The following is a 24,093-nucleotide window of genomic DNA, read 5'->3' on the forward strand; positions in this document are numbered from 1 at the left end:
GGCAGAAGCGGGGTATTGTTAGTAGATGATCAGCCATGATCTCAAAATGGCGGTGCAAGCTCGAAGAGCTGAATGGTCTACTTCTGCACATATTGTCTATTGTCTATTGTCCATTGCCAAACAGAACAACCTCGCCCTTATCTGGATTTTACTCCATCTTTCACTTCTCAGCCCAGTTTCGCATCCTATGAATGTACACCAGCTGTGACAGACCTCATGCACCCCAATCTTTGTATCGCCCTCAGATTTACGAACCCCCACCTCAACAACCTCATCCAGGTCATTTAGAAGAGTAGGGGTCCCAGAACAGATCTTTGAGAAACGCCACTGCTCCCTGGCCTCTATTTAGAACACGACCGGTCTACAACCAGTCTTTCCCTTATGTAGGCAAGCCAGTTCTGGATACACAATTCAGTCTCCCCTTGGGTCCATGTCTCCTTACATGGGATACATTATCAAATGCTCGGAGAAATCAATATACTCTGCATCTTCTTCGTTACCTTCATCAATTTGTTCAGTCACATCCTCAAAAAAAATCCATCATGCTCATTAGACCTGCCTTTGACAAATCCATGCTGACTGTTACTAATTATATTCTGCCTCTGCAAATGTTCATTTATCCTCGATCTCGGGATCTTCTCCATCAACTCACCAACCACTGAAGAAAGACTCATTTGTCTATAATTTCCTGGGCGATCTCGAATGCCTTTCTTGAATAACGGAGCAACATCCGCAACCCTCCAATCTTCAAGAACGTCTCCTGGCCCCATTGCTGGTACAAATGTCATCGCCATAGGCTCAGCAATCTCTACGCTCGGATCGCACAGTAGCCTAGTCGTCCTTTCCCGCTGACCTATGCAAATTGATGATTTCCAAAAATTCCAGAATGTCGTCTTTATTAATTTGTACATGCTCATGGTTTTCACTGCGTTCTACGTCACCAGAATCCTTTTTCCTGGTGAATACTGAAGCAATGTATTCATTATGTACATCTGCTCTCCTCCGGACCCATGAACACTTTTCCACTGTTACATTTGATTGGTCATATTTCCTCACGCCTTATAAACTTGTTCTTCACTTACTTATAGAAGGCTCTGCGGTTTACCATAACCCTGTCCTGCAAGGCATTCTTATGTCCAATGCTGGCTCTCCCAATTTCGTTCTTAAGATCCCTCCTGCTAGTTTTATAATCTTCTAGATCTCGGTCATCAACTAGTCTTTTAAACATTTCGTAAGGCCTTTGTAGACCACAGTTCCTGTACCCTACAATCCTTGCCCTTTCTCATGGGAAAGTATTATGCAGAACTGCAAGCAAATATTCCCTGAACATTCGCCATTTGGCACGTTTCTTTCCCAAATATCGATTCGCATCTCCCTAGCGCAAGGGGTTTAAATGTGGTGGAATTTGCTCGGTGTGTTCAGGATGGTTTCATGACACAATATGTAGATAAGCCTGCAAGAGGAGAGGCTGCACTTCATTTGGCATTTTGAAGTGAACCTGGTCAGGTTTCAGATCTCTCAGTGGGAGAGCGTTTTGGAGATAGCGAACATAATTCTATCTCCTTTGCAATACCATTGTAGAGAGATAGGAACAGACAAGTTAGAAACGCGTTTAATTGATGAAGGTAACGAAGAAGAAGTAGTGTATATTGATTTCACCGACTATTTGATAATGTATCCCATGTAAGGAGAAATGGGCCCAAGGGGAGATTGAATTGTGTATCCAGTACTGGCTTGCCTACATAAGGGGAAGAGTGGTTGTAGACGGGTCATATTCTAAATAGAGGCCAGGGAGCAATGGCTCTGTATGAGTGACAAAATTCCTCGGTCGTTCCCTCCTTCCACATTCCTGCACTCTGTCTCAAATCACCTCATCCAAATCCTATTCTTTCTCTGTCCCTTCTTCGTTTCCACATTTCCTCAGTCCTCCCGGAATTCCTCCTCCATCTCCATTGCGATCTCCATTCTTCCTCTCCTCCTCACCACTGTCTTGTTCAATCCTGATCTCACAATCTTACCTCCGTTCACTGAACCTCTCTCTCCAATCACTCTCCAACTCTCCGGCCTTCATTTCTTCAAGTTTCACTCTCTCTGCTCATTTTCCCCCATATCCATCACTCCTTCCTCCCTGTTCTCTCCACATGCACATTCTCTCGCTCCCTTCTTCCAAATCTGTCCATTGTCACCCATCTCTCTATCTCTACCCGACCAGGAATGCTCCCCTCTTTCTCCCCACTCTCATTACTCTTCCCTCAACCACTCTCATTTCTCAAGACCACCTTCTGCAACACCCTCAATCTCTCTGCGCCCCGCACTTCCTCCCCCTGCTCTCGGTTCCTCTGTTCGTCAGCTCTTCATCCGGCGTTGGTTGGTACCGGTCTAACCCACTTGTTAACACAGGCTTTCTCTGACAACGGATGCTTCCCCGATCTGAGCTCAGAGACGCAGAGAATCCTCGGCAGGATGGACCGGAGCGAGAGATACATGAATGTGAAGTTGGGAAACACGGACTCACGGTCTCCTTCCCGAGGTGTGTGTGACAGAGAGACAGGCGACAGCTCTATTCTGCAGCTTATCCCCGATAAGTCTGATCGGACGGGTGGAGGGCGTTTCACATTATGTCTGTCCGGGAGTGTGTGATGAGTGAGTGTGGAGGGCACTTCACTCTGTGTCTGACTGTAGGAGTGTGTGACGTGACAGGGTGGCGGGAGTGTCACTCCGTGTCTGACCCCGGGAGTGTGTGACGGGACGGTTTGCAGGGAGAATCTCTCTGTGTGTGACCCCGGGAGTGTGTGTTTGGACGGTGTGGAAGGAGATTCACTCTGTGTCTGACCCTGGAAGTGTGTGATTGGACTGTGTGGAGGGTTCTTCAGTCTGTCTTTGACCCTCCCTGTTCTGTCCCCAGCTGAACCTGATGTATCGTACGCTGAACTGAATTTCAAGTCCCGCTCTGCGCCCCGAGTCCGGACAGATAGAGGTCAGTTCCAATGTTGTCGAGAGATCTCAGGGCAAACGTACAGTCACGCTAAGAATACCTTGTTTGAGCATAAGACGGAGATAACGCGTGGGAAAGACGATGGGTGGGTGGACCTTGTGGGAGGGACGGTGGGGAGGGTGCCGTGAGGTGTCAGCGCCACGGGAGGGGCTGTATAGATGGAGCGCCGTAGGATGGTTTGAGGAGGGTGTGCTGTGGATCTGTGAGGGGAGCTAGCATGGGATGTACCGTGTGGAGGAAGGGGCAGTGAGGAGCGAGCGCTGTGGGAAGGGTGTGCGGAGATGAGCGAGCGCCGAGTCCGAGGACGGACGCAGTGGGAGAAACGCTGAAGAGGAGGAGCGGTATAAATCCATAACTGCTCTCTCACTTTTCTAACCCCCACTCTCTTTCCCTTCCTCTCCGCTCCCTCACCTCACACCCTCTTCGCGCTTTGTTTCTCCCCTCCTCTCTCCCCGTTTTCCCTACTCTCTTCCACTGTCCCCTTCTCTTCGCCCTCTGTCATTGCCCCCTCCCTCCCGTCCCTCCTCTATCACAGTCACCGTCTCCACCACTCTCGATCTCCCTCGCGTCCTTTACATCTCTCCCTGCTCCCTCTCATCCTTCCCCGTCCGCCCCTCCGGTATTCCGACCTGGCTTTGTCCCTAAATTTGCCCATGAACTCCTCTGACGCCCTCTCCTCCTGACTATCCACGGGGCATGCCCTTTCTCCTACGCTGCCTCCCCTCGCTCTTCGCTCTCTCAAGTTTTATTCTTCTCGCTTCTCTATCCCTCTCCCACTTTTCTTCTCCCCTCACACCACACATTCCAGAACTAATATAGCACGCCCACCATTTTCAGTGTTTCACGCTGAGCTCCTCCAGCTGATTATTGATCTAGATGTATCTTTCTCTAACACCACCCTGGTAGTGTGTTCCACAAATATATCTCTCTATGTGTAAAAAAGAACCTACCTTTGATATCCACCCATCCCCCCCGAAACTTCCCTGCAATCACCTTAAAATGAACTCATATTAGCCATTTCTACCCTGGAAAAAAGATCTGGCTGTCAACTCTACCTATACCTCTTATGTGGTAGAACTTTATCAAGTCACTTCTCATCCTCTTCCGCTCCAAAAAGAAAAGCTTTCGCTCACTCAATCTATAAGACATGCTCTCTAATCCAGGCAGCATCCTGGTAAGTCTCCTCTGCAGCTTCTCAAAAGTTTCCAATTTCAATCCATCTCTTCTCAATCCCCCTGTCTTTTACCCTGTCGCACACCTCTCCCAGCCCTCTCACTGTTCCCGAGTCTCTCCCCTGCCCCTCCCACTCTGTTTCCGCCTGTCTCACACCGTTCTCCCTCCCCATCCTTTCTCTTACATCTTCCCGCGCAGCATCCCTGTCGCTACAACCCCCTCTCTGTCCATCGCTCTCCTCTGCTGCTCCCGTGAGCCTCTCGACTCTCTACCACTCTCCCTGACGCTCTGTCACCCATTCTCTCTCCCTCATTTGCCTCTCTCTCTTTTCTCAGTCCTCTCCTCTCTCTTCCTGACACCCTCCCCCATTCTCTACCGCTGTCACTCTCTTGCTTATCTGCTCTCTCTTTCTGTCTCCCAGAGGATCCGAACTTCACCTACTCAGATCTGAAATTTCGGAATGAGGAACCCCGCATCGATCAGCATGAATATCCTCCCATTGCCTCGGGACCCGGCGGGTTGTCAACCACTACACAAACAGGTCAGTGATGTCGTCAGCCTGGAGGGATCACGTGTGATACTCGCAATTGTCCACGGTTCTAATGCATCTGCCTCGACCACTTCCTCTGTCTCCCATAGACTGAGCACCATCTGGGTAATAAAACATTGTCACTCGGCACCCCAATTAATCCCTGTCTGTGAGGTATATAAGTAATCTGGATGAAATTGTAGATGGGTGAGTTAGAAACATAGAAACATAGAACACATGCATCACAATGCAGGCCCTTCGGCCCAAAAACTGACCGCTCATTTCCCTACCTTAGAACAACCTAGGCTTTACCCATAGCCCTCTATTAGAAAGCCTCTTAATAGACCCTCTCGTTTCCGCTTCCACCACCGCCTCCGGCAGCCCATTCCACGCACTCACCACTCGCTGCGTAAAAAAACCTACCCCTGACATCTCCTCTGTATTTACTTCCAAGCACCTTAAAACCATGCCCCCTCTTGCTCGCCATTTCAGCCCTGGGGAAAAGCCTCTGACGATCCACATAATCAATGCCTGTCATAACATTATGCACCTTTATCAGGTCACCTCTCATCCTCCGTCGCTCCAAAGATTAAAGACCGAGTTCACTCAACCCTCTTGATCAACGGTTTCGACCCGAAACTTCGTCACTATCTCCTCCCATAGATGCTGTCTGTCTTGCTGAGTTCTGCCAGCATTTTGTGTTTTTATTCACCCAACCTATTCTCATCAGGCATTCTGTCCAGTCCAGGAAACATTCTTCTAAATGTCCTTTGACCCCTTTCTATGTTTTCGACGTTTTTCCAAGGTGAGCGGAACTGCGAATAGTACTCCAAGTAGGGTATGGACAGGATTGTATAGAACTACAAAATTACCACTCGACTCTTAAATGTATATAAATACTCTGCATGAAATTGCAGATGGGTGGGTTAGTCGGTTTGCTGATGGTACGGCCAGAGGTGGCGCTGTGGAGATCGGAGAAGGCCGGCGAAGTATTAAGTGTGACGCAGAGCAGTTACAGATATGGTTTGGAGACCGGGAGATGGATGGAGTTTAACAGGGACAAGCCTAAAATGTTGCACCTTGCTAACTCTAATGAAAGAAATGACACACTATCAAAGTCAAGGCCCTAAACAGTGCTGCAACATAGAAACATAGAGAACCGGCCGTTCGGAGCACAATGCTGTGTCGAATGTGTCCTTACTTTAGATGGGCGGAGGATCTTCGAGTTCATGTTCATAGCTCTCTGAACGCGGCTACAAAGTTTGATGGGATGGCTAAGAAGCCCGATGGCATTCTTGCCTTTATTATTCGGGACATTGAGTACAAATGTCAGGGAGTGACGTTGCAACTTTATAAAAATCACCATCTAGGATGAATCAGCCGTATTGGATATAGTTCCGGTCACCCTATTATCGAAATCATGTCACTGCGTTGGGTAGCCTCGGAGAGGTTTAACAGTACTCTGCCGGGATTCGATGACATGTGTTACAACGAGAGGTCGGACACCTGGGTCGCTTCCTCTGGAGCGGAGGAGGCTCAGGGGAGATCTGACTGATGTCTGGAATCCGTCAGACACCTGTCAGCCTTTGCCAAGTCAAGGAAGTTGAAATTTGTTGAGGAAACAAAAGGCACTCGTGAGAACACACTTAGAGTATTGTGTTCAGTTCTGGGCTTCTTATATATTCTGACATCAGAGATGGTTCAGAGAAGATTCATGAGAATGATTCCAGGAATGAGAGGTTTGCTGTATTAGGAACATCCGGCAGCTCTTGGTCTGTATTCCCTGGGGTTCATTAGAACAAGCAAAGTCCTCACTGAAAATTACGAATACTTGAACAGACTAGATATGGAAACTTTCCTTCCGCTTGTAAGGAATTCTAGGACAAGAGGTCAAATCTTCAGGATTGAAGGACGTCCTTTTAGAACTGAAGTGTGGAGAAATTACATCAGTCAGAGGGAGGTACATTTGTGGAATTTGTTGCCACGAGAAGCTGTGGAACCAAAGTCATCGAGTCCCTTTAAGGCAGAGAGAGATAGGTTCTTGATTAGCCAGCGTTTCAGAGGGTCTGGGCAAAAGGCAATGGAGTGGGGATGACATAATGAATTAGATCAGCCCATGATTGAATAGCGGAGCGGTGTCGATGGCCCGTTCGCGCTACTTCGGCTACTATATCTTATGAAACATAGAGAACCTACTGTGCAATGCAAGCCTCTTAAAATACCTTGTGTTATCCGGCTTCATCACAGTTGCCGGCCGCCAATTCCACGCACTGACCACTCTCTGAGTAAAAAAACATACCCCTAACATCTCGTCTGTACTTACTCCCCAGCATCTGAAACCTGTGTGCTCTTGTGGCAACCATTTCAGCCCTGATTATCCACACGATCAATGCCCCTCATCGTCTTGTACACCTCTATCGGGTCACCTCTCATCATCCGTTGTTCCAAGGAGAAAAGGCCGAGTTCACTCAGCCTATTCTCAGAAGGCATTCTCTCCAATCCAGGAAACATCCGCAAACATACTAACCCACCCCTCCACTTCCTCAGTCAGGTCATTTATAAAAATCAGGGAGAATAAGGGTCACAGAACAGATCCCTGAGTTACTCCACTGAGGACCTCCATGTACAATGTGATCGGAGAGGTTTAACAGTACTCTGCCGGGATTCGATGACATGTGTTACAACGAGAGGTCGGACACCTGGGTCGCTTCCTCTGGAGCGGAGGAGGCTCAGGGGAGATCTGACATTAGCCTTATTAGCCTTGCATGGGGTACCTTATCAAAAGCCTTGCTGAAATCCATATACACTACAGCTACTGTTCTTCCTTCACCAAAGTGTTTGGCCACATCCTCACAGAAATTTAATCAGGAACGTATGGCCCGACCTCCCCTTGACAAAGCCATGCAAACTACTCCTAAATATTTTATGCCTCTCCAAACGTTTATAAGTCTTGCCTCTCAAGTTCTTTTCCATCAACTTACCAACCACTGAGGTAAGACTCACTGGTCTATTATTTCCTGCGCTATCTCTACTCACTTTGTGTAATAATGGAAAAACATTCGCAACCCTCAAATCATCCGGAACCTCTCCCGTCCCTATTAATGATGTAGAGATAATCGCCAGAGGCTCAGCAATCTCCTCCTCGCCTCGTTTACATTTCGTCCGTTCCAAGCGACTTATCTAACGTGAAGTTCTCCATAAGCTCCAGCACATTCACTTTCTGAATATCTACATCGTCATGCTTTTCAGTCTGCAGCAAGCATCACTACAGTCACTAAGTAACTGAAGTGAAGAATTCATTATGTAGCCCCTGTGGATTTATAAAATATATATTATGGTCTAACGGTTGTATGGTCTCTCCGCAGCGGCGCAAGAACAGGAGTCGAAAGTGAAGATCGGAAATAGACGGTACCGTCTGATCTGCCTAGTTACGTCCGCCCTCATGGTGGTAGTGGTGGGTCTCTCGATTCATGGTGAGCGGAACTGGCTCCGAGTGGAGTCCGACCATAAATAAAGAGAGTGGAATGAATTGTTATTCTAAAACACAACAGTGAAACCAACACCCCCCCTTACGGTAACACCTATTAAAAACAGCTCACCATAGGGAAGTGGGATAAGGTCCTGAATTGTGAGTTTCGGGAAATAGGCAGAATGCTGAAGCACAGGACCTTAAGGATGGTATTCTCTGGATTGCTGCCTGTGTTACGTGATAGTGATGGAAAGAACTGGAGGAGATGGCCGTTGAATGTGTGGCTGAGCGGTTGGTGCAGGGGGCAAGCTTTTAGATTTTTGGGTCATTGCGATCCCTTTTGGGGAAGTTGGGAACTGTACAGAATAGATGGGTTGCACCTGATCTCGACAGGATGCAATATCCTAGCTGGTATGTTTGCTAGCATGGTCCGGGAGGATTTAACCGAAATTGCAAGGGGGATGGGACCCGGAGCGATACAGCAGTGAAAGAAGTGCATGGAGTCAAGCCAGATGTAACAAATAGAGAGGCTGTGTGGAAAGAGAAGAAGAATAAAGGGTGTAAAGGTAGGAAGAAAGAAGGGCGAAAGTGCGTGTACTTCAATGCAAGAAGCATCAAGAACAAAGGTGATGAATTGAGAGCTTGGATACATACATGGAATTATGATGTAGTGGTTATTACGGAGACTTGGCTGGCACCAGGGCAGGAATGGATTCTCAATATTTCTGGAAGTGGAGGAGGGGTGGCATGACTGGTCAGCTGCAGAAAGGGTGGGTAATGTAGCACCGTTCTCTTTTGAGTCAGGATGGGTGGAATTCAGGAACAGGAAGGGAGAAGCTACTCTATTGGGAGTTTTCTATATGTCCTCTCGTAGCGGTAGAGATGGCGAGGAGCAGATTTTGGAAAGGTGAAAATTTAAGCGGGTTGTTATGAAGGATGACATTAACTTCCCTAACTTTGATTGGGAATTGATTAGTTCCAACGGTTTAGACCGGGCAGAGTTAGATGTGTCCAGAACGGATACTTGTCACGGTGTGTTGACAGGCCGACTGGGTTAATGCCCAAATAGATCTAGTAATAGAAAACGAACTGGTCAGGTCACATATCTCTCAATGGGGGGACATCTGGGGGACAGTAACCACCGCTCACTGGCCTTTAGAATTATCCTGGAAAAGGATCAGAGAGGACTGTAAATATTTTAATTGGGGAAGGGAAAATATGAAGCTATCAGGTTAGAATTTGCGGGTGTGAATTGGAATGATAATTTGCAGGGAAATGAACTATGGACATAGAACCGCAGAACATTTCTGCACGGAAACTGGTCTTTTGCCCCTCATTGGCTGTGCCTAAACATTTTTCTGGCCAGTCACACGGACCTGCACTTGTACCATATACCTCAATATCCCTCTCATCCATGTACCTGTCCAGGATTTTCTTAAATGTTAAAAGTGATCTTTTTCCCCTTCACCCTTAACCCTTGTCCTCTGTTTTTTTTTCCTTCCCTGGCCTCAGTGGAAAAAGCCCACTTGCATTCACTCTATCTATACCCATTATAATTGAATATATCAAATCTCCCCTCATTCTTCTACGCTCCAGGGAATAAACTCCTAATCTAAACTATATAACCATTAAGCCATTACAGCAAGGAAACAGGCCAGCTCGGTCATTCTAGTCCGTGCTTACTCTCACCTAGACCCACCGACCAGCACTCAGCCCATAAACCTCCATTTCTTTGCTGTCCATATTCCTCGGTAATTTTACTTTCAATGACAATATCGAATCCGCCTCTACCACTTCTACTGAAAGCTTGTTACACACAGCTACTACTCTCTGAGTAAAGAAGTTCCTGCTGGCGTTTCCCTTAAACTTTTACCCCTTAAATCTCAACTCATGTCCTCTTGTTTGAATATTCCCTACTCTCAATGGAAAAAGCCTATCCACGTCAACTCTACCTATCTTCCTCTTAATTTTAAAGACCTCTATCAAGGACCCCCTCGAACTTCTACGCTCCAAAGAATAAAGGGATGACTTGGTCAACCATTCTCTGTGAGTTAGGTGCTGAAAGCCAGGTAACATTCTAGTAAATTTTCTCTGTACTCTCTCTATTTTCTTGACATCTTTCCTATAATTCCGTGACTAGAACTGTACACAATACTCCAAATATGGCATTACAATGGCTTGTACATTTTTAACCATACATCCCAGCTCCGATACGCAATGTTCTGATTTATAAAGGACAGCAATGCCATCAGTTTTCTTTAACACTCTATACACTTGAGATTCCATCTTCACGGAACTATGCACCATTATTCCTAGAACACTCTGTTCTACTTCATTCTTCAATGGCCTACCATTTACCATGGATGTCCTATTTTGATTAGTCCTACCAAAATGTAGCAGCTCACATATCAGCATAAAACTTCATCTGCCATCGCTCAGCCCACTCTTCTATCTAGACTAAAACTCTCTGAACGCATTGAAAACCTTCTTCATTGTCCACAACGGCACCTATCTTCGTATCATCTGCATACTTACTAATCCAATTTACTACTCCATCATCCAGATTATTTATGTATATGACAAATAAAATTGTACCCAGTACAGATCCCTGAGGCACACCACTGGACACCGGCCTCCAACCTGACAACCATGTATCGATTATTACTCTCTGGCATCACCCATCCAGCCACTGTTGAATCCATTTTACGACGTCAATGTTAATACCTAACGATTGAAACTTCCTAACTAACCTTCCATGTCGAACTTTGACAAACCTATTCAACCTTTCTCTGTAACTCAGTTTCTCAAGTCCCGGCAACATCCACGTAAACCCTCTCAGCATTCTTACCTTATTAATATCTTTCCTGTAATTCGGTGACCAAAACGTCACGCAATTCTCCAAATTCTTCCTCACCAATGCCTTATACAACCTCATCATAACGTTCCAATTCTTATACTCAATACTTTAATATATAAAGTCCAATGTACCAAGAGATCTCGTTACTACCTTATCTACCCGTGACGGCACTTTTAGGGAATTATGCATCTGTATTCCCAGATCCCTCCGTTCTACTGCATTCTTCAGTGCTCTACCATTTACCTTGCACGTTCTAGCTTGGTTTGTCCTTCCAAAGTGCAATACTTCACTCTTGTCTGTATTAAACTCCATCTGCCATTCTTCAGCCTATTTTACCAACTGGTACAAATACCTCTGCAAGCTTTGAAAATATTCCTCACTGTCCACTACACCTCTAATCTTTGTATCATCAGCACATTTGCTGATCCAATTTACTACATTGCATTCCAGATCATTGATATAGATGACCCAAATAAAAATGAACCCAGCACGGATCCCTGTGGCAGTCAACTAGCCACAGGGATCACCGTGGCTGATCCTATGTCCTGTGTCAACGAGTCACACGACATATAGTCGATGTTTAGGGATCTGTTGCAGGATGTTAGGGATAAATTTGTCTCGGTGAGGAAGATAAAGAATGGTAGGATGAAGCAACCATGGGCAATAAGTGAGGTGGAAAATCTAGTGAGGTGCAAGAAGTCGGCATACATGCTGTTTATGAAGCAAGGAACAGATGGGACTATTGAGGAATATAAGATAGCAAGAAAGGAGCTTAAGAGGGCGCTCAGGAAAGGCAGAAGCGGACAGGAGAATGCCTTGGCGAGTCGGGTAAAGCATTCCTCCGTTATGTGAAGAATAAAAGGAAGACAGGAGTGAAGGAAGGATCGATTAGAGATAAAGGTGGGATAAAGTTGTGCCTGCAGAATGCGGAAGAGAGCGAGGTCTTCAATGAACACTTATCTTCGGTATTCACCAATGTGAGAGTACTTGATGACGGTGAGGACAATATGATGGACATTGATGTTCTGGAGCATGTTGGCTGTAGTGGAGATGAGGTGTTGGAGTTGTTAAAATTCATTAGAACGGGTAAGTAAAGGGGACTGACGGAATATTCCCCAGGCTGCTCCACGAATGAGGGTAAAGATTGCTGAGCCTCTGGTTAGGATCGTTATCTCCTCGTTATCCACTGGAATGGTATAGCAGAATTGAGAGGAGGAGAAAACTGTCCGCTTGTTCAAAAACGCTAGTAGGGATAGTTCGGGTAATTATAGACCAGTGAGCCTTAAGTCCGTGGTGGGAGAGCTGTTGTAAAACATTCTTATACAGATGATCTCAGGTCATTTAGAGAATAATGGTCTGATCAGGGACCGTCAGCATGACTTTATGAAAGGCAGATCGTGTTTAACAAGCCTGATAAACTTATTTGAGGTGTTGATCAATCTTACAGATGAGGATTGTGCAGTCGATATGATATACATGGCGGTTAGTAAGGCGTTTGAAAATGTTCCACACAGTAGGCTAATTCATAAGATCAGAAGGCATGGGATACAGGGATATTTGGCCAGGTGAATGCGGTATTTACTTTTTTTTCAGCAGAAAACAGAGGGTTGTGGTGGGGGGAAGTACATTCGGATTGGATGGCTTTGACCAGTGCTGTCCCTCATGGATCTGTTCTCGGACCTCTACTTTTCGTGATTTTTATTATCGTCCTGCATGTGAGGGTAGAAGGGTTGGTTGGCAAGTTTGCAGTCGACACAATGTTTGGTGATGTTGTTGATAATGTAGAGAATTGTGGAAAATTGCTGAGAGACATTGATTGGATGCATAATTTGGCTGAGAAGTAGCGGTTGCTGTTCAACACGAAGAAGAGTGAAGTGATACATTTTGTAAGGACAATCTCCAAGGCAGTGTAAATAGTAAATGGCAGCACACATGGTAGTGTGGAGGAGCAGACAGATCTGGGTGTACATGTCCACAGATCCCTAAAATTTGCCTCACAGTTAGATAGGGTACTTAAGAAAGCTTATGGGGGTATTAGCAATCAAAAGTCGAGGGATAGAGTTTATGAGTTGTGAGAACTTAGAACATAGCACATTACAGCCCTGCAGTCCACAATGTTTTACCGACCTTCAAACCTCCCATAGAACCCCCCCCCCCCCAACTCTGCACCTGAAATTTCTCCATACACCTGTCTAGTAGTCTCTTAAACTTCTCTCTTGCATCTGCCTCTACCACTGACTCAGGCAGTGCATTCCACGCACCAAACACTCTCTGAGTGAAAAACCTTCCTCTTATATCCCCCTTGAACTTCCCTCCCCTTAACTGCGACAATCCTCTACGCTATCTACAACACCACCAACCATTGTGTCGTCTGCAAACTTGCTAACCCACACTTCTGCCACCATATCCAGGTCGTTAATAAAAATCACGGAAATTAAAGGTCCCAGAAGAGATCCTTGTGGGACACCGTTAGTCAAAACCCTCCATTCTGAATGTATTCCCTCCACCACGACCCTCTGCCTTCTGCAGGCAAGTCAATTCTGTATCCACCCGGCCAAAACTCCTGTGATCCCATGCCTTCTGACTATCTGAATACGCCTACCGTGTGGAACCTTGTCAAATGCCTTACGAAAATACATGTATATCACATCCACTGCACGACTCTTATCTATATACCTGGTCACCAACTCAAAGAATTCTATCAGGCTTGTTCGGCACGTACTGCCCTTCACAAAGCCCTGTTGACAGTCCTTGAACAGACCATGATTCTCTAAATGCCCATAGATCCTATTTCTAAGAATCTTTTCCAACAGCTTTCCCACCACAGACGTAAGTCTCACTTTCTATAATTAATATAATTATAGCTGCCCACACTATCTATTCCTCTCAATATAGTGTACACCTCAATCATATCTCTTCTCATCCTCCTTCAATCGAAAGTGTAAAGGCCTAGCTCACTTAATCTCTGATCGTACTCCATACTCTCTAAACCATGCAGCATCCTGGTAAATCTCCTCTGTACCCTTTCCAGTGCTTCCACATCCTTCCTATAGTGAGGTGACCAGAACTGGACACGGTACTCCAAGTGTGGCCTAAGCAGTGTTTTACACCCCTACTACCCTATCCCTATCCCTACTATTTTTTTTTTTTGAATAAGGGGACATTCGCCTCCCTCCAATCCCCTGTTACCATTCCTGGTACCATTACGAGGACAGACAGATCCCAGCCAGAGGGTCGGCAATCTCTTCACTCGCCTCGTGGAGCAGCCTGGGGAATATTCGTTCAGATACTGGGGGTTTATCCGTCCTAATGCATTTTAACAACTCCAACACCTCCTCTCCCTTAATATAAATATGCTCTGAAACATCAACCTCAGTCATATTGTCCTCTCCCTCATCAAATTCTCTCTCATTGGTTAAAATCGGTGTTCATTGTGGACCTCGTTCACTTCCACAGCCTCCAGGAACATCTTCCCACTTTACGTCTAATCGCTCCTATTCTGAATTCTGTCACCTTTTTTCTTCGCAGCATTGAATAATGCCATGGGGTTTTCTTTTACCCTACTAGCCAAGGCCTTCTCATGCCCCCTTCTTGCTCTTCTCAGCCCCTTCTAAGCTCCTAAACCTCATGTATGCTGACTTCTTCTACCTGACTAGATTTTCGACCTCACCTGTCACCAACGGATCCTTCACCCTGCCATTTTTCGTCTTCTGCAGAGGGACAAATTTATCCCTAACTTCCTGCAAGAGATCCTTAAACATCGACCACATGTTCATAGTAAATTTCCCTGCAAAAATATCATCACACCCGATAGGTCCATCACTATCACGTAGCACTGGCAGCAATCCTGAGAACGCCACCCTTGTGGTCCTGTTCTTCAGCCTTCTGTCTAGTTCCCGAAACTCACACTTCTGGACCTATATCACTCTTTCAGCCTATGTCGTTGGTACCAACATGTATCACGACTTCTGGTTGCTTTCCCTCTCGTACCAGGATGTCAACACTCGGTCAGAGACATCCCGGACTCTGGAACCCGGGAGGCAACAAACCATGCGGGTTTCCTTCTCCCGTCCACAAAATCTCCTGTCTGCTCCCCTGACTATCGAATCTCCAATGACGACAGCTCTCCTCCTCTCCGTCCCATCCTTCTACACCACAGGGTCAGACTCAGCACCAGAGGCCCTGCCACAGTGGCTCACACCTGGTCGGTCTTCGTCACCAACAGCATCCAGGACGGTAAACTTATTATTCAGGGGAATGGCTACAGGAGTGTTCTTCACTAACTTTCCACCCTCCTACGATTTCCTCCCTCTGACTGTCACCCAATGACCTACTACCTGCAGCCAAGGTGTGACTACCAACCTGTAGCTCTCATCTATGACTGCCTAATAAGTCGTGTGTCATCCAGCTCCTTCTCCAGATTGCTCACAAGGTCTTTCAGATAGCCCAACCGCATGCACTACTGGCAGATGTGACTGCGAGAGAGAGGAGATCCCCCAAGACTGGCACATCTCACAGGAGAGGCACATCACCTCGTCAGAAGGCATTGCAAAGACTAACTGGGTCATCTCGTCCACCGCCTCTTCTCGCCTATGTCGCTAGTCAAAGCCTCAAATCTCCACACCTTCACTGGCCCACTCACTCACTGGCCACTTTCCACAGGAAAGTGAGGTAATGGTGTCGCTCTATAAAACTCAACTTAGGCCACACTTGGAGTCCGGTTCTGATCGCCTCACTATAGGAAGGATGTGGAAGCATTGGAGAGTGCACAGAGGAGATGTACCAGTATGCTGCCTGGTTTAGAGAGTGTGCATTATGTTCAGAGATTAAGGGATCTAGGGCTTTACTCTTTGGAGAGAAGGAGGATAAGAGGAGACAGGATAGGGGTATACAAGATATTACGAGGAATAGGTAGAGTGGACAGATAGCTCCTCTTCCCCAAGGGAGCACTGCTCAATACAACAGGACCTGGTTTTAAGGTAAGGGGTAGGAAGAAGAAGGGGGATATTAGAGGAAGTTCTTTTAAAAAAATATTCAGAGAATGGTTCGTGCATGGAATGCATTGCCTGAGTCAGTAGTGGAGGCAGATTCATCAGTTAAATTTAAGGGGCTGCTGGACAGGTATGTGGGGAGTTATATGGGAGGCAGGTTTTACGGGTCGTCCTAACATTTTGGCCGATATGCCTTTACTGTGCTGTGCAATTCTATGCTCTATCTTCTATAACACGGACACTCCCCTGACCGTGATAAAATCACGGCCTTGACCGTAAAACAATCAAGACTCATGCTGACTCCGTCACGCCATTCACCATCACATTGACAATCTTCTTACCGTATTACGGTCACGACCTTCAAAGAGACATAACCGCGAAACCAACACGACCATCGCTGGGAGACGCACATGGCTGTCACACTGACCGCATGGTACCCTTCGGTAACAACGACATGTCCCTGACGGTGTTACTGATAAACTCCTCTCGGCAGCACCGAAACACTCCTCACCGTGACACTGACACGTTCTTCACCGTGACGCTGAGGTTGCGTACACCGTGACATCTTCACGCTCCTCAACGTGATCCGCTTCACACCGCACCGTGAAAAAGACTCAGACGTCACTGCAACACCCTTTACCGAGACAGTATCGCTCCGCAACATAACGCCGATGCACAGATCACTAAGACAATGACCCACACCTCACCCTGACACTGGCAAACCCCTTACCGTGATGCACACACCTAAACTCACAATGTCATCGACCTGGTTCTCTCCGTGACACCGACACACAACTCAGTGTGAACCTCTCACACACACTGTGGCCATGACATGTCTCTCACCGTGACACAAACATACCCCTCTCTGTGAACCCAGCTCACCACACATCTTGACACAGATACTCCACCCACCGTGACACCACAAGCCCCCTCACCTTGACATTTTCCTTGTCTTGACATCGAGATACACTTCATTGTGATCCAGCACACCTCTCGCCGGGGCACAGAATCTCCTCTCACAGTGACACCGACACATTCCTCACAGCAACTCGGACATGCCCCGCACGATACTGACGCAGACACCCATGAAAACAACAAAACCTTCACCGGGACATTGATATACCCCCTTGCGTGACATAGACACGACCGTCAATGTGGCGCCGACGACTCGCACTGTGCCATCAGCACATCCTTCACTGTGACACTGACACCACACTCTCTGGGACCCGTTCGGTAGAGTGACGCTGACTCACGTATCACTGTAAACGCTAAACATCCCTCACCATCTCTCTCAGTGTCACAGATTCGTCAGTCTTACGAAACATGTCACCGAAACTCTAATCTGTCCGATCTTAAACGAATGAACAGCGATCTTCGTCACCAGTTCAATGAGATGGAAACGAAGTACAGATCTGCCAAAGAAACCAAGACTCAAATCTGTGAATTGCTGACAAGCAGAAGAGGTGAGGCATCATCCCCCTCTTTCACCCACTCCTCGTCACAGGGCAGGCATGGAGAGAGGAAGCGTCACTCTGTGCTTGACATCGGGAGTGTGTGAAGAGATGGTATGGAGGGTGAATTACACTGTGTTTGACCCGGCGAGCATGATGGGACTGCATGATGGAAGTTTCCCTCTGTCACTGAACCCAGAGAGTCTGATGGGACGCTGTGCAGTTGGATTCACTCTGTGTCTGCCCATGGGATTGTGAGACGTAACATTGCTGCTTCACTCTATGTCTCACTCCAGATGTGCCTGACGGGACAGTATGAATCCAACTTCACTCTGTGTCTGACAGCGGGATTGTCTGATGGGACACTGCCCAGAGAGATACACCACATGTCTGACCCCTGAAGTGGGTTATGGCACGGTGGAGAGAGCTTTTCACTCTGAATCCGGGAGTGTTTGACGGGATGGTGTGGAGGGAGATTCACTCTGTGCCTGAATCCTGGAGTGTGTGATGGGATCGCAGAGAGTGAGCGTTTGTGTTTGATTCCAGGAGTGGTGATGGGACGGTGCAGAAGGAGGGTTTATTCTATGTGTCACCGGATTGTGTGATTGGATATTGTGGAGGGAGTCTGACCCCGTGAGTGTGCCATTGGAGGGTGTGGGCGGAGCTTCGCTTTGTGTGAAAACACAGGTGGGTGTGATTGAACGCTTCAGAGAGAGCCTCACTCTGTGACCCGACAGGAATTGAGTGATGGGACGTAAGGATGGAGATTCACACTGTGCTATACTCGGGAGTGTGAGATGGGGTCGTGTGGAGGCAGCTTCACTCTGTGTCTGAAGTTGGCTGTGTGGTGCGTTGAGAAGCAGACGATGGAAAATCATTCTCACTCCGATATTCGTCGTGTGCGCTGAGGGAGTTTCCGTTTGTGCCTGACCGCTGGAGAGTGAGATGGGGCCGTGGAGAGAGAGATTCACACTGTGTCTGATCAAGCTGTGTGTGATTAGACTTTGGAGAGGATCTAAATTCTGTTCTATGATCCAGAGAGTGTGTGAGGGGCGGTGTTGAGGGAGCTTTACTCTGTGTCTGACCCCTTGAGAGTGTGAGGGGTGGTGTACAAGGTGGAACACTCAGAATCTGTCCTGGGAAGCATGTTAGAGGACGGTGTGCAAGAAACTTCACATCATGTCTGGCTGCTGGAATGAGGGTCTGTGTCAGACTCCGAGAGTGTTTGATGGGACAATGTAGACGGAAGCTTTATTCCACGTCCGACCCCGGGCATTTATAAAAGACTGTGTGCACGGAGCTTCACTCCACGTCTGATCCCGTGCGTTTATAAAAGTCAGTGTGCACGGAGCTTCACTCCACGTCTGACCCCGGGCGTTTATAAAAGACAGTGTGCATGGAGCTTCACTCCACGTCTGACCCCGGGCGTTTGTAAAAGGCAGTGCGCAGGGAGCTTCACACCACGTCTGACCCCGGGCGTTTATAAAAGACAGTGTGCACGGAGCTTCACTCCACGTCTGACCCCGGGCGTTTATAAAAGGCAGTGTGCACGGAGCTTCAGTCCACGTCTGACCCCGGGCGTTTATAAAAGGTAGTGTGCACGGAAGCTTCACTCCTCGTCTGACCCCGGGCGTTTATAAAAGGTAGTGTGCAGGGAGCTTCACTCCACTTCTGACCCCGGGCGATTATAAAAGTCAGTGTGCACGGAGCTTCACTCCACGTCTGACCCCGGGTGTTTATTAAAGGCAGTGTGCACAGAGCTTCACTCCTCGTCTGACCCCGGGCGTTTATAAAAGGTAGTATGCAGGGAGCTTCACTCCACGTCTGACGCCTGGAGTGTCTGTTGGGTCCGTGGAGAGGGAGATTCAATCTGCGTCTGACCGTGTTAGTGTGTGATCGGACGGTGCAGGGATCTGAAATCTGTGTTTCACCTCGTGTATGTACGATGGGACTCTGTGTTTGACACATTGTGCGTGTGATGAGCAGCTATGGCGGGAAGGGGGGATGGGTGACAGACTTTGGGTTTGGGGTCATGTGGGTGTCTGGCACAGGGAACGGTGACGCGTGCCTGGAGAGGAGACATGATAGAGGTATGCAAGATATTAAGTGGAATAGATAGAGTGGACAGCCAGCGCCTCTTCCCCAGGGTACCACTGCTTAACACGATAGAACATGGCTTTAAGAGAAGGGGAAGAAGGTTCACCGGGGATATTAGGTGAAGGTTTTTCACTCAGAGAGCGGTTGGTGTGGGAATGCACTGCCTGAGTCAGTGGTGGAGGCAGAGACAGCAGATAAGCTTAATAGACAGTTAAACACGTATATGGATGAATTTAAGATGTGGGGGTTATATTGGATGTAAGGTTTGAGGGTCGGCATAACATTATGGGCCGAAGGGCCTTTAATGTACTGTACTATTCTATGTTCTATGTTTAAGAGTCGCGAGGTAATGATGCAGCTCTAAATAAGTCTGGTTAGGCCACTCTTGAAGTACCGTGTCCAGTTCTGGTCGCCTGAGTATAGGAAGGATGCGGAAGCATTGTGAAGGGTATACAGGAGATTTACAGGATGCTACCTGGTTCAGAGAGTATGGATTATGATCAGAGATTAAGGGAGCTAGGGCTTTACAAAGAGGGAAGTAGGATGAGAGGAGACATGTTAGAGGTGCACAAGATATTAAGAGGAATGTGTAGAGTGGATAGCCGGCGCCTCTTCCCCAGGGCACCACTTCCCACCAAAGTAAGGGGTGGAAATTTCAAGGGGAATATTAGAGAAATATTTTCTTTTTTTCTCAGAGAGTGGTTGATGCGCGGAATGCACTGCCTGAGTCAGTGGTGGAGACAGATATACTAGTGACATTTAAGAGACTACTGGACAGGTATATGGAGATAATTAAGGTAGAGGGATATATGGGAGGAAATGATTAAGTGTTGGCACAGCATTGTGGGCCACACGGCCTGTATTGTGCTGTGTGATTCTATGTTCTATGTTCGAATCACACTGTTTCTTGACCCCCGGAGTGTTTGATGGATGGTGTGGAGGGAAATTCACTGTGTCTGATACTAGTTAATTTACGATGGGACTTTGCATAAGGTTATTCACTCTGTGCCTGACCTCAGGTGTGCGGGATGCGACAGCGGGCAGGGAATTTCACTCTGTCTGTCACGCCGGGTGTGTGTGATGGGGAATTGTGAAGGGAGATTCACTCTGTGTCTCACTGTTCATTGACCCTGATTTTTAGAGCAAACGTGTTCCAAGGACTGGGTCACAAATAAAGACCGGTGTTATTACGTATCCACGATTGACACATCTTTCCAAAAAGCGATGCAAGAATGTTCAAACCGTCATTCAAGGCTGCTGGCAATCAATACAAGTGATGAAACGGTACGTCTCACAGCACGAGCATATCCCACAGTAAAACAGGAATCATCACACACACCCTGGGGTCAGACAGAGTGAATCTCCCTCCACACCCACCCATCACCCACTCCCGGGGTCAGACACAGAGTGAATCTCTCTCCACACCGTCCCATCACACACTCCCGGGGTCAGACACAGAGTGAATCTCCCTCCACACCGTCCCATCACACACTCCCGGGGTCAGAAACAGAGTGAATCTCCCTCCACACCGTCCCATGACACACCTGCGGGATTAGAAACAGAGTAAAGTTTCCTCCATACCGTCCCAACTCACACTTTCGGTGTCAGACACAGAATGAATCTCCCCCTACACCGTCCCATCATACCCCCCGGAGTCAGACACAGAGTGAATCTCCCTCCACACCGTCCCATCACACACTCCCGGGATCCGACACAGAGTGTATCTCCTTCCAGCCAGACCCATTCCAGATTGCTGTTTTAATCAGCTGAGAGAATCCCCGTACATATTCTTCGATTCTAGGCATTAATCAAGTAAATTGTACTTCACAGAGCTTTGTATTCCTCAATCTTCTGGACAGCAAACTTGTTTTCTGGATTGGAAAATGTGAAAACGGGTGAGATTATCACTAATTTGTGGGCTGAAGTTTGGTTATTGACAGAGTCCTGACGGGAGAAAATGGATTTAGTTTACGGACTGAAGTAGTTTTGACGTTAAAGAGAGGGGCATTATGATTTGTTTGCAGACTGTACGTGGGTATGGGGTAGTCTGATACAATGGGAATATTTTGGGGCCGACACGTGTATGTCGGGGAAGGACAGGGCAGTTGGAATATATCGGAAACTGCCAGCGGGCAGTGGGAAGAGAACGGTGACAGAGATTATTTTTTTACTGTCGCATATGGGTGAGGACAGCGCGGTGCGCTGGGATTATTTTGAAGATAGTCGCCGGGCTGTGAGGAGAGGGAGCAACAGTGGGAATAGTTTGGTGAGTGACATGGCTCTGAGGGGCGAGAGTAGGAAAACTGGATTAGTTTGGAGACCAATACAGTGCGATGGAACACATTTGGTTAACGGAATTAGTTTGCGAACTGTCGCAAGGATGTGGGAGAGAGGGCGCCAGTGGTATAAGTGTGGAGGCGGAACAGAGGCTATGGGGAGAGCGCGGTGTAGTGGGATATGTCAGGAGACATCCACGAAACTCTGGGTAGAGGAACGGGCAACGAGATGAACCTGGAACCACACAGGGCTGAGTGTGGAACAGTGGGATTCATTTCGGACAGACATAGGTCTGTGGGGAGACGGTGGGACAGTGGGGTTTGTTCAGTGACTGAGACAGATCAGAGGGGGGAGGGTGGGACATTGGGATTCATTTCGGACAGTCATAGGGCTGTGGTGAGGCGGTGGGACAGTGGGGTTTGTTCGGGGACTGAAACAGATCAGAGGGGGGAGGGTGGGCCTGTTAGATTCGTATGGGGACTGAAAGTGGTCTGTGGTGAGGAAGCGGTTCGGTGGGTTTAGTTTGGGGGTTACGGGGCTGTGGGGAAACATTGGGTCAGTACGATTAGTTAGGGAACTGACACAGGGTTGTGGGGAGACATTGGGACCGTGGTATTTTTCTGGTTACCGGTACGGGGCCGTGGGGTTGAGTGCAATGAGTTTGAGAGCTCACACAGGCAATTAGGAGAGAGCGAATTCATGGGATTAGCTTGGGGACGGACTCCACTCGGGTCCTCTAATGAAGCTGCTTTGTCTCTGTTGAAATTGTTTAACCCTCCTGGATAGGACTGTGGGCCGGAGCCTCCTGTACAAGCTGCCCTCTGGAGCGCCCGTCTGCAGACAGTGCGGAAGGAATATCATGTGTGATGGTGATTGGGCGTTCATCTGCGAGAAGTCGGCACCCTTGTTCCCAGATATTCCTGAAAAGATCCAAGGTCTCTGTCAACAGCCAGTAAAGGAGACATGAATCAAGTGACTACCCCCATTTTCTCCTCCTTCTCTCCCCTTCACTCTCACTCCTAAATCCTTTCAAATTCCCTCCCAGCATTCTCTGCCCCTCCCTCCTACTCCATCTCCTCTTGTTGCAACCATGTTCTCCCCACCAGACACCGACAATTCCCTCTCGCCGTCTATCCCCTTCTCTCTCTCCATTTCCACGTCCAGCTCTTCCCCGCTCCCTCTACATTTCTCTACCCCCTCACCTCCCCTTATTTCCTCGAACTTTCTCCGCCCGCTCTTTCTCTTCTCCCTCTGCACACTTCTTACATCTCTCTTCCCTTCACTCCCCCAGACACTCTCTCTCCCCTCCCCGTTCTCTCTGAACCCTCCGTCTCCCTGATCTGTCTCTCCCTCTCTCTTTCTGCTTTCCATTCACTCTCACCTCAATTCCTGTCCCGTCTGGTGCTCGATAGCCCAACCCTGGGTGAAAGACTGTCCGCATTCCCTCTGTCTGTGCCCCTCTTGTACCAAGGCAGCGTGACCTCCCGAATCCTGTACTCAGTGTGACTGGTGAATATTAACGGGTCAAGTGTCCTGTCCACTCGTATCGGATGTTTTCCTCAGGAATCGCTATTTCATTTATTATCTGAAATTTATAACGCCTGGAATTTGTACTTTTGAACTATCAGTAAGGCGCAAAGATGTACAATTAATGCAAACTGCAAATATTATTAAACACCGCAAATATGCCGAGTTTTTGCTGATGCTTTGAAAGATGTGATGGCGCAGGGGAAGAAGCTTTTGCCGAATCGCTGTGTGTGGGTGTTCTGTCTCCCGGAGCTGTCAAATACTCCACCTACAATACCACGTTCAATCCCGTTAACATTCCCGTGAACCTTCTCCAATGTCTCACATCACCTGTGAGATAAGCGATGGAAACCTGCTCACAGAACTCCAAATGTGGCCTCACCAGTGACGTATTAAGCCTGAGAATGACGTCCTTGCGTTTCCGTCCCAGTCCTCTCGAAATGAATGCTGTCATCTCATTTGCCTTCCTCACCGCCGGCTCAAGCTGCAGGTTAAACTTTTGGGAAAGCTGCACGAAGTCTCCCAAATCCCTCTGCACCGCAGATTGTTTTTAACACTTACATACTGTGCCGGGCATGTTTCACCCGTTTTGACATGTGACAGCAGTAAAAACGCCCAAATACCATACTCAGCCGAAATTTGTTGACTTTTCCTAAAGTGACCCAAAATGCTCAAATATGGAAATACTTAAAAATCTTAAACTTTTTAAGGTGCTACAAATTTTAGT

At 47.6% G+C, this 24,093-nt stretch overlaps 1 protein-coding gene across 2 annotated transcripts; it reads left to right on the forward strand.

Moving 5' to 3' along the window:
* Nucleotides 1-2,191: 2,191 nt before the first annotated feature.
* LOC132386370 (uncharacterized) lies at nt 2,192-24,093 on the forward strand. Of its 2 annotated transcripts, XM_059958620.1 has the most exons (8): nt 2,192-2,530; nt 2,906-2,977; nt 4,590-4,709; nt 8,063-8,170; nt 17,310-17,477; nt 20,704-20,846; nt 21,393-21,457; nt 22,626-24,093. In XM_059958620.1, the coding sequence occupies exons 1-8, from the start codon at nt 2,215-2,217 to the stop codon at nt 22,804-22,806; spliced, it is 1,173 nt and encodes a 390-aa protein (XP_059814603.1). In that variant the 5' UTR covers nt 2,192-2,214; the 3' UTR covers nt 22,807-24,093. The 2 variants fall into 2 exon arrangements, with proteins under 2 accessions (XP_059814603.1, XP_059814604.1); XM_059958621.1 differs by lacking the exons at nt 20,704-20,846; nt 21,393-21,457.

Source organism: Hypanus sabinus, unplaced genomic scaffold, assembly GCF_030144855.1.
Source record: "Hypanus sabinus isolate sHypSab1 unplaced genomic scaffold, sHypSab1.hap1 scaffold_1121, whole genome shotgun sequence".
Lineage (NCBI taxonomy): Eukaryota > Metazoa > Chordata > Chondrichthyes > Myliobatiformes > Dasyatidae > Hypanus > Hypanus sabinus.